The 13,547-nt window shown below is 40.1% G+C and overlaps 1 protein-coding gene across 5 annotated transcripts; it reads left to right on the top strand.

Annotated features, from left to right (window-relative positions):
• Nucleotides 1-5,274: 5,274 nt before the first annotated feature.
• Nucleotides 5,275-9,936, top strand: LOC119729799 (leucine-rich repeat-containing protein 74B-like). 5 transcript variants are annotated; one of them, XM_038202545.1, is made up of 7 exons: nt 5,313-5,417; nt 6,252-6,367; nt 6,457-7,506; nt 8,237-8,362; nt 8,901-9,037; nt 9,293-9,434; nt 9,805-9,936. In XM_038202545.1, exons 3-7 carry the CDS (start codon nt 6,955-6,957, stop codon nt 9,865-9,867), a joined length of 1,020 nt encoding a protein of 339 aa, XP_038058473.1. In that variant the 5' UTR covers nt 5,313-5,417; nt 6,252-6,367; nt 6,457-6,954; the 3' UTR covers nt 9,868-9,936. The 5 variants fall into 5 exon arrangements, with proteins under 5 accessions (XP_038058475.1, XP_038058473.1, XP_038058472.1 ...); XM_038202547.1 differs by lacking the exon at nt 6,252-6,367 and having other exon boundaries at nt 5,275-5,318; XM_038202544.1 differs by lacking the exon at nt 6,252-6,367.
• Nucleotides 9,937-13,547: the final 3,611 nt, after the last annotated feature.

The raw sequence follows: 13,547 nt of genomic DNA, 5'->3' as shown, positions 1-13,547 counted from the left end.
AGATTTGAATTGATTTGCTATTTTTTGACCTAAATTGTATGGACTGGTTCATGTGGTTTTTTTTTTAAGATTGTCTTTTTTATTTTAAGATAGTGCCTGGTTATTCCGCGAATACATCGTAAAATTGGAGAGGCTGAGCTTTGAAGATTCTTTAGAAGAGTTTCTGCATCCCTCTAGCCGTTATGATAAGGTCATAATTCTTACAATCATTGGGTATTTTCAGCTGCGATTTTTTATTTCTTCAATAATTATCAAAACGTCACCTTATAGCAAGTAATTCCTTGGGTAACGATTTGAGCTTGATAGGTGCATAACTAATTACCTTTCTAACTTAATTGAGCAGACTACATATCCCTTATACCCCGTGAGATTTGTTTTGTGCTGTATCATGATATAAAACCAAAAAGCGCCTTGAAAATAATCTAAGTTTGTGTACGCAAAATGTGTACCGTAATCACCCTACACATATCTTCAATTCATATCGAAATATCGAAAATTGTCTAAATGACTGTTGATAAAACCTTTTTTTTTTAATTATAAGACCTGGTACTCCACTAGTTTTCAAAAATGTAGAATATTGAATTTCTATTTATGTGTAACAATGTTGGCAACCTCACGGAAAGGTATATGAATAATTTATCATGACACGTGGTTTGTACAAAAGAGTTGTTATTTTAAACTTACAGTTTCTTTTCATGCAAAGTTAAAGGAAACGTCCCTGGGTAGATTCCCGGAAACATTCGATCGATACTCGGACTTTTATGAAATCTCTGGATGCCGGCGACCGCTCGAAGGCCAGAGAGTACCTTGCCTTTCGCAAGCAGTGGAGGATGCAGAACAAAAGCTTTGGGTCAAAACATTAAGATATGAAAAAGTAATCCATGATTATAAATTAATCCTTTTGAAAATCCTTTTGAAAATCATTCAGAGAGAACCTGCAGGGGTGGCTCAGTCCACAGTCAATTTATTAGCCCTGCTTTTACCAACCTTTTGCGTTGTATCACTAAGGCCAAAAAAAGTCTCCGGTTTCTGGTATGCGCGCGCGTCGCCGTAGCCATGCGCGTCGGCAAAATGAAAAAGTTTTTTTTTTCAATACAAGATGATGTCTCAAACCGCCAAACTCACTGGTTTGACTGGAATCCTGCTGCTGCACAATTTTAACGTGTTTTTAGATGGGGTTATGATCGAGAATAAGCTTTATGTGGCCTCTCTGGACTCCCATATATTTGCACTAAGTTTAGTCGGGCACCATTTGCAGTCATCAGCCGACATTTGAAGCCAAAAAAAAAAAAAAAAAACAGGTAAAAAAAAAATAAAAAGCCGCGTCGCCGCACCACTTTTGGGGCAAGCTCCATACCAGAATCCGGAGACTTTTTTGGGGGGCCTAATCGCGATTGAACGAAAAGTTATTTTTCTCTTTGATCGAGGGGCAATGAAGGTGTGATTGTGACAAAAGGTGCACGGAGAGAAAACGGAACATGTCGAATTTTGGTCTGATGTAGGAAAAGCAAAGCCTATGGATGCGAAGCTTGCCAGCCTAATTTTAATAAAATGCTGGTGCTCAACGTAAAAAAAAATTTGAGATGTGATGCTATCGCCGGAGTTACAAATGAATGGGCGTCAGTGGATGGAGGGGGAGGGGGGGGGAGGGGGGGGGGACATTGTAGCCTACATTTCATTTGATTCTATAGCTCAGAATAGCTGATTCAATGACTCCAAATGATGTTTAAATGATGATCTTTTGCTCAAAAAATTGATTATAGTTGTCAAAATTGCCTCTGATCACACCACAGAGCATCTAGAATCCAAAATTGTCTGGGACCCTTAAGCGGGCTCCTTACCCCACGCCGTTATAGGGCTTCGCACTCGCATTCTGATCAAGGTATCCCCCCCCCCTCTCACTTTTGTGAAGTGATTGACGCCCATGCAAGTATGGACAGAGAAAAGAAGCAAAAATTCAAAACTGTCATGCTCAGTTAAAACTCAAAGAACGCCTGATTAGTAATCGCCGAAGAAAGCTCAATTACTTCGGCCATGTAGCAAGAGGAAGCGCTGACAAAAAATGGTGCAGTGGTATTGCAAGGCAACGTTGAAGCAAACAGATCAAGAGGAGAAATTGCTCCGCCTATCGAGATACACATTAGAGATGGCTGTCATCTACGCTCTATCATCAGAGGACAAGTCGACAACACATCATGCACGACGAGGATAATGGGAGAACGAGGCTGCTTTCACAATCAAATAATGACTTTGGCTAGAGACCAAAGGAATATAATTATCTTGTTTCAAATGACCTCGCCTCATTATAAATGATGAATGTATTTGTAACCATTATTGTTCGTATACGATCGAGGCTCTGGATAAATTCCAAGAAGAGATCGATTTCTTTTTGCAGGGGACTTAGAAAAACCCTGGTATACCGTCCGACCGAAAATGAAACCCCCGATGGGCAAAACGTATAGGATAAAATCCTGTAGTCTAGAAAAATAAAGTTCTGTATTACTTTTACATACGCCATTTAAAGGGTGTGCAGGTTCCAGTGTGCAATTGAATCACCGCTGCTTAAAGTTGCGTGTCCTTCGACAAATTCTATATATTTTTTTCCTATGAATACATTTTTCAACCTGTATGTTTTTCCAACCTTCCAACTCTTCTCCTCATTTTTTGGACGTCTGCAACCCTCTGAAAAGATCCGCTTTAATTGCGAGTAGACTGGTACATAGTAGTAGACTGGTCCGTACATTATAGGATTGTGGGGTGGGAACCAGCCTACTTTGCGAGAACGGAATTATTGTCTGGCAGTCAATAGTTCGTAATTGTAAAGTAATAATTCCACCACTAAACACGGGCCGACTTTTTCGGTCGATGTCTCATTTAAGAGTGAATAACTTTTTATTGCTAGACAAACATTGTAACTTAGATAAGGAGTCTATTTTGGGGGATTTAACTCAACAATAGCGCGAGGAAGACAACTTTGCGTCTTCACGTGATGCTAAAGATCGATCGCTCTTCACAATTTTTTTTTTTTTTTAAATCGTCTCAGCGTTGAGGGGCAAACCTTTCTAAAACAAAATTGTCATCAGGGGTAAAGCTATCATTCTCCAAGGACCAAACTTGTAGAATTAACCAAAAAACAAAAAATCATCTGATTCAATCAATAGCAATGTCAGCCCGCCAAAAGGCAGACATTGCGAAAGTAGAGCAAGACATGAATATGCATAAAAGGCTGCTTTGTGCATAATTCCTCGAAATACCGGGTCTATATTACGGACCATTTTATTAATAAAAAACGAGGGTCATATGGTACTTGTCATTATGTCAATGGAGTTATTTGGGGATCTGGACAATCACGAGAACACATTCATCGATTGACGGCTGACCAGCATACGGGAACTATTTTTGGATGACAGAAAATCGAATATTTCCCTGAAAACTGGCTGGGCTGAAAGATTTCGTATCAGGTGATTAAGGTGTTTGCCGTGGCTGGTCAGGTGATGATACAGCCCTAGCTATTGTTGTGTAATACCCCATACAGCTCCGGGCGTTTGAAAAATTATGGACACTAAAATCATAGTCACTAAATTCCAGAGTGAAATTAGGGCCAGACGATTTAGATAATTTTAGATTAAAATACACCGAAAAAAAATCAGTAAAAATCGAGTGAACACTCCATCTATTTCTAAACTTGACGTCTGATATTCAAATATAAAGTGAAGTTTTACTCTTTGAAAATAAGTATATACTCTTTTTTTTTTTTTTTAAAGTAACATGCAGCCTTGAAAAAAGTTTACTCATGATAACCTAGTTAAATCTAAATGTTCATTTTTTTTAAGATGGTAATAATGATTGGTTTAACTTAAGTTGCATCACTTGTGTTAGTCAACCTTTCACCCCCTGCCCTTTCGCAATAGTTACCCCGGCCCGTCCTGTCGCCGAATGAATTCGAAGCGTTCTTAATTACTGAGAAAGCTTAAAATTTAAACACAGTGACCCAATCCAACAGCAAATACACGAAGAACAAATAAATGAGGATAGTTTATTGTTGAGTATATTTATTCATCGACAGCGGCCATATTGACATTTCACGGCAACATGAAGGGAATTCAGTGCTCATTGTTTGGATAACTTCCAACCGATGCTTCCAAGGCTAGCATGTGCGTGGGGAGGGGGGGGGGGGGGGGGACTGCGCACGTTGTCCGCTTGGAAGACATTTTTGGGAGGGTTTATGGGAGGAGCAATGGTCTCAACAGACACAGAAGCGTGTCTGTCGAGTATTTACATATCGAGTTTCCGGTTGTCTGTCTGAGCATCTTAGTAACAAGGGTGAATCCAGAACACAATTATCATTTGGGGGGGGGGGGGGAGGGCAAACAAATTTTGGTCCCCGAAAAGTGGGTCCGGCAAAAATTACGGCGTGGGGTTTGGGACACGCTTAAGGGCCCCGAAAAAAAATTGTTTGGATTCTAGATGCTCTGAGGTGCGATGCTATTTCTGTCCACTTCAAATCGTTTGGAGGAAAAGATGATGGTGTACGCAGTGCCTGCCTTTATTGCAACGCAACTTTTTTTTTTAAATCGTTTTAGGTTTTTTTTTTTTTTGGAGGGGGAGGCATGGCCCCTGTTGCCACCCTTACCTGGATCCGCCCTTGCTTATTAAGTTCTTAAGGCAAAAGCACGCCAGAGGCGAATCTGGAAATTTGCAAATGGGGTGGAGCGGGCCTCTTGGGGCGTCAGACCCGGGTAAGCGTATCATAGTGTCTGTGTCATTTTTACGTGGGGGGGGGGGGGGGGGATGGGGGAAGGGGGGCATTTCCGGCTGCCCGTAATTAGGTCCCCCCCCCCCAAATAAAAAAAAAATCAATGACACCCGTGCATGTGGATGTGGGAAAGGTCCTGACCCTTTCCCTATAAAGCCGCCCCAATTATCCTCTTCCAATGAACCGACATAATACCTCAACTATTATATTCAGTGGCTATGATAATTAAATTCATTACGTAGGCCTAGTATTACTTTATTCTGATTCATCTTTTTATATAATCATGTGTCTGAATGTTTTCGCCCCTGCACCCATTGCAAGTACACTTTCCACTCTATTACATCTTTCTTTGATATGGTGGAGACTGATTTAAGGAAATTATCTGACTAAAACAAAGGCTTTCCAGTTACGTTGGCGTTGACCCGAGATACGGTAGACTGTGGTGAAAAGCACCACCTCTCCCAATCTGAACTATAGGTGGCGCTTTATAACAAAAACTTGTATCCAGACGTTCCGAGCTAGGTGCGCAACTGTAACTGTTGCAAAGAACCTGTCTAGTATGGTAAGTGCCCAGAATTCAGAAGTTGCCATGGTAGGGACGCTAGTCTCCCAGAATTAACTCAAAATACTTAAATTTAAGCTTTGACTTTTTGTATGTGAGGTATGGTGAATCATTTGAAGTTACTGATACACATAGTGATACAAGCACGCTGTCCCAGCCTTGCCGTTGTTCTTGAAACTTAATTCTTATGTCGCAAAAAGTAAGAACGGAACTAAAAATATTGTTTTGGAAAGAATGTTGCAACCTGACGCTGTTTTTTCTTGATACATCATCTCAATGAAGGTCAGTAATTGTAAAAATGATGATGAGATATGAATCTGGGACTGAGAAATATTTTCAATTTTGTTAACAAATACTTACATTACAAAATGTTCTTGACTCTCCATAGACTTTGTACACAACCGCTGAAGTACTGTCAGGTTGCAACATTCTTTCCATTGTTTCATATGGAATCCTACATTTAATTTGCAGAATATTTCATCTTTTTCTGATTTATGACTCTGAAAGATTATTTAAAGAGGGAAATATTTAAATTGCATTGGGTCAGATAGCCATCTCGTGAATACAAAGTCACAACGACATTGCATTGGAAGCTGACACAGATTGCCACAGTAAAAATTCTATGTCCCGAAAAACACTCGCCCACTGTGAATGTTCAGTGCCGTGCTGATAAAACTGAAAGAGCTAAAAAGAATTGGGATCAGTTCACAGTCACATACAACAGTCCTTCTGCTTAGAAATTCAAAGGTGTGTGGAAAAAGGCACACCTGGATTTTTCTAGGCGTGTGATTTTCTAGGCGTGTGATCTGTGGTCCAGGAAATTCAGGCGTGCAATTTTTCACACTTCTCGGGAGGCTTTTAGGCGTGCGATGGTGTGGGGGTGTGATCGCACACCTCAAATCAGAAGGACTGATACAATGCCTCATAATATAGAACATGAAGAAAGGTATTGCAGAGCAGTTATGTTGCAGAATGAAATGGGACCAGGAAAGGTGGAAGAGTAGCTAACCAGAATTGCTAATATTAAGCAGAACAACAGAAGAAGGATGGTATGTATCATCCTTTCAAAACAATTGGTATCGAAAACCCTTTTTTTTCAAATAAAAATATTGTCATTTTTTTTTTTTTTTCATTTTAGGAATGTTCATTGACTGATTTAGAGCGCTATGGGTTGCAGTACATCAGTTCAAACAAACAGTCCAAGAACAAACCCAAAGAGAGGAACAGAGTTACAAAATACCAATTATGAAAACAATAAACGAGATGGAACCCCAGGAACTGATGTGAAACCATCCAACATTGAAGAACCACAGAATACAAAAAACTATTGTTCAGTTCCACCCTCAGAAAAGCCAAACTGTGAAAGGGATGCTGCTCATGAAGATGTAAGCAAAAGTCCCATTGGACAAGAAGGTAATGAGAACCCTGGATCGGGATCAAGGGACCAATCAGATGAAGTGGTAGGTGCAGGTGGTGGAAGCCATGTTTCATCTGGTGGAATCGTGGCATCATTGCCGTCATCTGATGTGTCTCCAGCAGAGAGTCCATCAAGAAAACTTGAAGGGACACAACCACCTGAGCAACTTTGGACCAAGATACAGCAAGTCGATCCAAGGTGACACCCGAAAATAGGACCATGGTTCAAGAAAATAAAAGTGCAAGTCCTGTAGGCTCTTTGAATTGTCATGGTGTCAACAATGACAGTGTTCAAAGTCAGTCAGCAGTGAGGGAATTTACAAGTCAGGATATGGCAGAAAAACAAACCAAAAATCAGTCAGATGCCATGGATGAAATTAATGGAAAAACCGAAATTGTGGAGTCGTTCAGACAAGTTGAAGTGAGTGAGACAAATCTTGACCAAGGACAAGTCGTGAATGCAGGTATTCCAAGCCTCAACGCAAACACTATCCACCAAGAACCACCGAACCAAATCCCCAACCCACCGGACAACAACGAGGCTGACAGTGTCAGCCAATCACAAGCAGTGATAGAGCAGGAGGCAGGCGACCAGTTAGAGGCGCACCAGGCAAGGTTCAGTCAGGGTATGAGGAGCTATTGTAGGCTGGTCGATCCCAGCTGGCTCCTGGGACTGGCCAACCCTCACGTCCGAAGTCTCACCTTGGAAAGAGCCCCGGCAGGCTTGGGATTTCCCTTCCGACAGCTGCTGACAAGACTCACTGGAATTACAGTAAGCTTGAAAATAGAAAATTAAGCAGCATTTTCAAAAGCATATTTTTCATGTCATTTTGTTTCCATGCTTAGTTGGGCCTGTAGCCTTCATAATGACTGGTTTGCAACAGGTGATCCTTAAAAAGGTATGGAGAGGTGGCTTTATTCTTTCATGAACCGGCTGGCGCACGTAAAACTTGATTGATGACTTTCGAATATCCGAATACTTGTAACTAAGTAAAGTAAAGTCTGTCACATGCCAATGTGGCCCATCAGGCCGGTGTTTATCTCCGGTTTCAGTAGCATGAAACAACTGAGAATATTTCTGTTCCCCCTGGACGGGATGCTAGTCCATCGCAGGTTACTCCCCAGCTAATGCCGGTACCACTTGTACTCCTGGGTGGAGAGAGGCAAGTGGGGGGAAAGCTTGCCCAAGGACACAACATATGACTAGCAGCTGGATTAAACCCCTGACCTCTGATCATGAGTCATGAACCCTAACACTTGGCCCACTCCCCACAATACTTACTGCATCCAAGTACTATTACAATCGAAGTTCGAATTATCCGATACTAAATTGTCAAAAAAAAAATGCACAGCACTATTACTTAAGCCAAAGGCTCTTTGTTGGTTTGTCGTAGATAATGTTTTGGTTCAAGGCATAAACACATTTTGGAAAAGTGCTATCGTTGCATTTTGAGATCATAGAATCGGACCAAGTGCTGAAATTCTTTCTTGTTATTTTACAGGAGTTGAATTTATCGGGTAACCAGCTGGGTCCTCAAGCCTTCCGAGTCATTACTCTAGGGATGTGCCACAACAAGACCATCAAGACCTTGGACATCTCCAACAACTGCACTGACACAGACAGTTCTGTGAGTTTGTCTTAATAAAAGTCACCCAAAAGAAAACACCAAGACGTGGCACACAGTGCTATAGTTCAGTTGATCAAATCTTTGGTCTCAGATCAAGTCACCAGCTATACAAACAAACAGTGACAAAAGCTTTCGCTGATATTGTACATCACCTGTTACTTATTGCTGGACATGTGTAAGGATTTGTAATTAAATACGTACTTTTGAGCTGACTTGCGATGGGCTTGACTAAAACACAAGTGGTGCACAAAGCTTTGTAAATCAGTGTACGTTTTGGATAAGTTAACTTTTGATCTAAGAGCAGTTTTGTTGCCTGTGATTTATTCTCTTGATGGTGAACTAGAAACCTGAAAAGAAATGTTTTGACACAAGTACAAGTAACAGCGATTGAACGAAAATGAAGGAATGCAGTTCTTTAGATAGCTAGAGTTGAGACCTGGTGATCAAGTTGTGCCAGGCTTGTGACGAAAAGGTTCAAACATTCAAAATCGTCCGACAAATTTTCAATAATATTGACGCGCAAACTTTCACAAAACAGGAATGCCTTGGGAAAATGCTGAGTGCGAACTGCACCTTGGTCCGTCTTGATGTCTCCAGTAACCAGCTGGGCAGAGATTTCTTCTCCCGTTGCATTGGGCCGTCGCTAGGCAGCAACACCACTCTTAAGACACTGAGGTAAAGCTTGTTATCATACAGTGCTTATGCACTCTGCAAAAGATTGATTAAAATCAAAACTGCTTTGCACTAAGCTTTCACTCTTGGGGTATATAGAGGTCGCGTCTTTGGCACTCGTTATCACTTTTCTTTTGCCCGATATGATATGATAAATATTACTTAGGAATAGATATTACTAAGTGTTTTTAGAAAAAAACAGTTCCTCATTATTTAATTGTTTCAAATGATATTTTTGTCACCGTTGTTTCTTCTCAGGGCATCAAGCTGCGGCTTTACAGACCTTGATGTAATGATGGATAATTTGACCCGTAATGGAACACTAGAAGAGCTGGATGTCAGTCATAACCAGATGAGAGACAGCAACGTGTTTTCATCTAATTTAAAAGCAGTGCTACAGGTACACCTGGACAAAAACTTTTGATTCAAAAGCAGCTAGACTTAGATTTTCGTTAGACTAAATTGTTTTAATTCATTACCACCTGTGCTACATTGTATAACATTGTATTGATTCCCTGAAGGAACCATTTAAGACTATACAGTTCTGGGGACAGTCCTGGTTCACCGTGACTAATAAGTTTAGAAAGCTTTTATTTTGCTCTGAAAATGTGGTTTTTTTTAAGAACATTCATATTTTGTTGTAAAGAATAATAGTTTAACCCCCCCCCCAAAAAAAGTAGCACCACAGTTAAGTGGGCTGAAAACTTGATAAGTATTCCATGTGTTGTGATAATATTTTCTTGATGAAAGTTTTTGTGTCGATCTTCTAGTCTCCGACTTGCCGATTGAGATCGTTTCACCTAAGGAACTGTGGCCTCCAAACGACTGCATGAAACTACTAACTGAGGCATTGAGGGATAATACGACACTAGAGAAGCTGAATGTTGGAGGAAACAAGGTAAGAAATACGAAATTAACAGAGTTGCCACTTTCAGGTTTTAACCTGAATTCAGGGTTTTAAAAACAAATTGGACGAATAAAGAGTGCTGGATTTGGTCTGAAACATCCAGAAAACACATTTTGAAAGTGGGTGAGGATAGTTCAGGTTTTTAGTAGTGTCTCAGGCTTTTCATTGAAATAATTGGTGACATCTCTGAGTTAATTAGAAAATGCTCGACCGCTCTTAAGTTTTTACTGTCAGTGTTACCCTCTTTAAGACACAAACACTATAATTGGGTCTGTGGCTGTGAACATCTGAAGGCAAGCAATTAATTAGTGTCGTGTCTTTTGGAGTGGCTATGGCTAGCAATAATGCACAAGTGTATGGAAAATGGCTCGGCCTCTCGACAGTGGCTTCCATAGAAGCGCGTGTGCTTTCCACCCATAGCCATGTGATGGGGACACAGCCATATTGTCAGTCCTGAATCCTCCAAATTCAATACGATTTTGCACACCCCCTAAGGAGTGAGGGTTGATAAAAACTGAAATGTTTGTTTTCTTCCTGGATCCTGACTGTAATGAGCTGAAATCTTTTGGGGATTCATTTCTGGCATCTACTCACCTTGTGTGAACATTTGACTTAGTTTGTGAAGTTGGATTTTTTGGCCAAAAATCAGTATTTTTCATGACCGCGGATATGGAAAACTTTCAGATTTGAACCATTTTTGGTAAATAACTGAAATGTTTGTTTTCTTCCCGGATCCTGACTGTAGTGAGCTGAAATCTCTGGGGATTCATTTCTGGCATCTACTCACCTTGTGTCATTTGGACTTGGTTTCGTGAAGTTGGATTTTTGGCCAAAATCAGTATTTTTCATGACTGCGGATATGGAAAACTTTTCAGATTTGAACCATTTTTGGTAAAAAACTGAAATGTTTGTTTTCTTCCCGGATCCTGACTTTAGTGAGCTGAAATCTCTTGGGGATTCATTTCTGGCATCTACTCACCTTGTGTGAACATTTGGCTTAGTTTGTGAAGTTGGATTTTTTTGCCCAAAATCTGTTTTTTGCATGACCGCGGATATGGAAAACTTTTCAGCTTTGAACCATTTTGGGTAAAACCTGAAATGTTTGTTTTCTTTCCGGATCCTGACTTTAGTGAGCTGAAATCTCTTGGGGATTCATTTCTGGCATCTACTCACCTTGTGTGAACATTTGGCTTAGTTTGTGAAGTTGGATTTTTTTGCCCAAAATCTGTTTTTTTTCATGACCTCGGATATGGAAAACTTTTCAGATTTGAACCATTTTGGGTAAAAACCTGAAATGTTTGTTTTCTTCCCGGATCCTGACTTTAGTGAGCTGAAATCTCTTGGGGATTCTTTCTGGCATCTACTCACCTTGTGTGAACATTTGGCTAGTTTCGTGAAGTTGGATTTTTTGCCCAAAATCTGTTTTTTTCATGACCGCGGATATGGAAAACTTTTCAGATTTGAACCATTTTGGGTAAAAACCTGAAATGTTGTTTTCTTCCCGGATCCTGACTTTAGTGAGCTGAAATCTCTTGGGGATTCTTTTCTGGCATCTACTCACCTTGTGTGAACATTTGGCTAAGTTTCGTGAAGTTGGATTTTTTTGCCCAAAATCTGTTTTTTCATGACCGCGGATATGGAAAACTTTTCAGATTTGAACCATTTTGGGTAAAAACCTGAAATGTTTGTTTTCTTCCCGGATCCTGACTAGTGAGCTGAAATCTCTTGGGGATTCGTTTCTGGCATCTACTCACCTTGTGTGAACATTTGGCTTAGTTTCGTGAAGTTGGATTTTTTAGCCCAAAATCTGTTTTTTTTCATGACCGCGGATATGGAAAACTTTTCAGATTTGAACCATTTTGGGTAAAAACCTGAAATGTTTGTTTTCTTCCCGGATCCTGACTTTAGTGAGCTGAAATCTCTTGGGGATTCATTTCTGGCATCTACTCACCTTGTGTGAACATTTGGCTTAGTTTCGTGAAGTTGGATTTTTTTGCCCAAAATCTGTTTTTTTCATGACCGCGGATATGGAAACTTTTCAGATTTGAACCATTTTGGTAAAAACCTGAAATGTTTGTTTTCTTCCCGGATCCTGACTTTAGTGAGCTGAAATCTGTGGGGATTCATTTCTGGCATCTACTCACCTTGTGTGAACATTTGGCTTAGTTTCGTGAAGTTGGATTTTTTTGCCCAAAATCTTTTTTTCATGACCGCGGATATGGAAAACTTTTCAGATTTGAACCATTTGGGTAAAAACCTGAAATGTTTGTTTTCTTCCCGGATCCTGACTTTAGTGAGCTGAAATCTCTTGGGGATTCATTTCTGGCATCTACTCACCTTGTGTGAACATTTGGCTTAGTTTCGTGAAGTTGGATTTTTTTGCCCAAAATCTGTTTTTTTCATGACCGCGGATATGGAAAACTTTTCAGATTTGAACCATTTTGGGTAAAAACCTGAAATGTTTGTTTTCTTCCCGGATCCTGACTTTAGTGAGCTGAAATCTCTTGGGGATTCTTTTCTGGCATCTACTCACCTTGTGTGAACATTTGGCTAAGTTCGTCGTGAAGTTGGATTTTTTTGCCCAAAATCTGTTTTTTCATGACCGCGGATATGGAAAACTTTTCAGATTTGAACCATTTGGGTAAAAAACCTGAAATGTTTGTTTTCTTCCCGGATCCTGACTTTATTGAGCTGAAATCTCTTGGGGATTCATTTCTGGCATCTACTCACCTTGTGTGAACATTTGGCTTAGTTTCGTGAAGTTGGATTTTTTTGCCCAAAATCTGTTTTTTTCATGACCGCGGATATGGAAAAACTTTTCAGATTTGAACCATTTTGGGTAAAAACCTGAAATGTTTGTTTTCTTCCCGGATCCTGACTTTAGTGAGCTGAAATCTCTTGGGGATTCATTTCTGGCATCTACTCACCTTGTGTGAACATTTGGCTTAGGTTCGTGAAGTTGGATTTTTTGCCCAAAATCTGTTTTTTTCATGACCGCGGATATGGAAAACTTTTCAGATTTGAACCATTTTGGGTAAAAACCTGAAATGTTTGTTTTCTTCCCGGATCCTGACTTTAGTGAGCTGAAATCTCTTGGGGATTCTTTTCTGGCATCTACTCACCTTGTGTGAACATTTGTCTAAGTTTCGTGAAGTTCGATTTTTTGCCCAAAATCAGTTTTTTTCATGACCTCGGATATGGAAAACTTTTCAGATTTGAACCATTTTGGGTAAAAATCCTGAAATGTTTGTTTTCTTCCCGGATCCTGACTTTAGTGAGCTGAAATCTCTTGGGGATTCTTTTCTGGCATCTACTCACCTTGTGTGAACATTTGGCTTAGTTTCGTGAAGTTGGATTTTTTTGCCCAAAATCTTTTTTTTCATGACCGCGGATATGGAAAACTTTTCAGATTTGAACCATTTTGGGTAAAAACCTGAAATGTTTGTTTTCTTCCGGATCCTGACTAGTGAGCTGAAATCTCTTGGGATTCGTTTCTGGCATCTACTCACCTTGTGTGAACATTGGCTTAGTTTCGTGAAGTTGGATTTTTTGCCCAAAATCTGTTTTTTTCATGACCGCGGATATGGAAAACTTTTCAGATTTGAA

Source organism: Patiria miniata, unplaced genomic scaffold (genome assembly GCF_015706575.1).
Source record: "Patiria miniata isolate m_02_andy unplaced genomic scaffold, ASM1570657v1 HiC_scaffold_21, whole genome shotgun sequence".
NCBI classification, from domain to species: domain Eukaryota; kingdom Metazoa; phylum Echinodermata; class Asteroidea; order Valvatida; family Asterinidae; genus Patiria; species Patiria miniata.
This window is presented reverse-complemented; position numbering and strand designations above follow the sequence as displayed.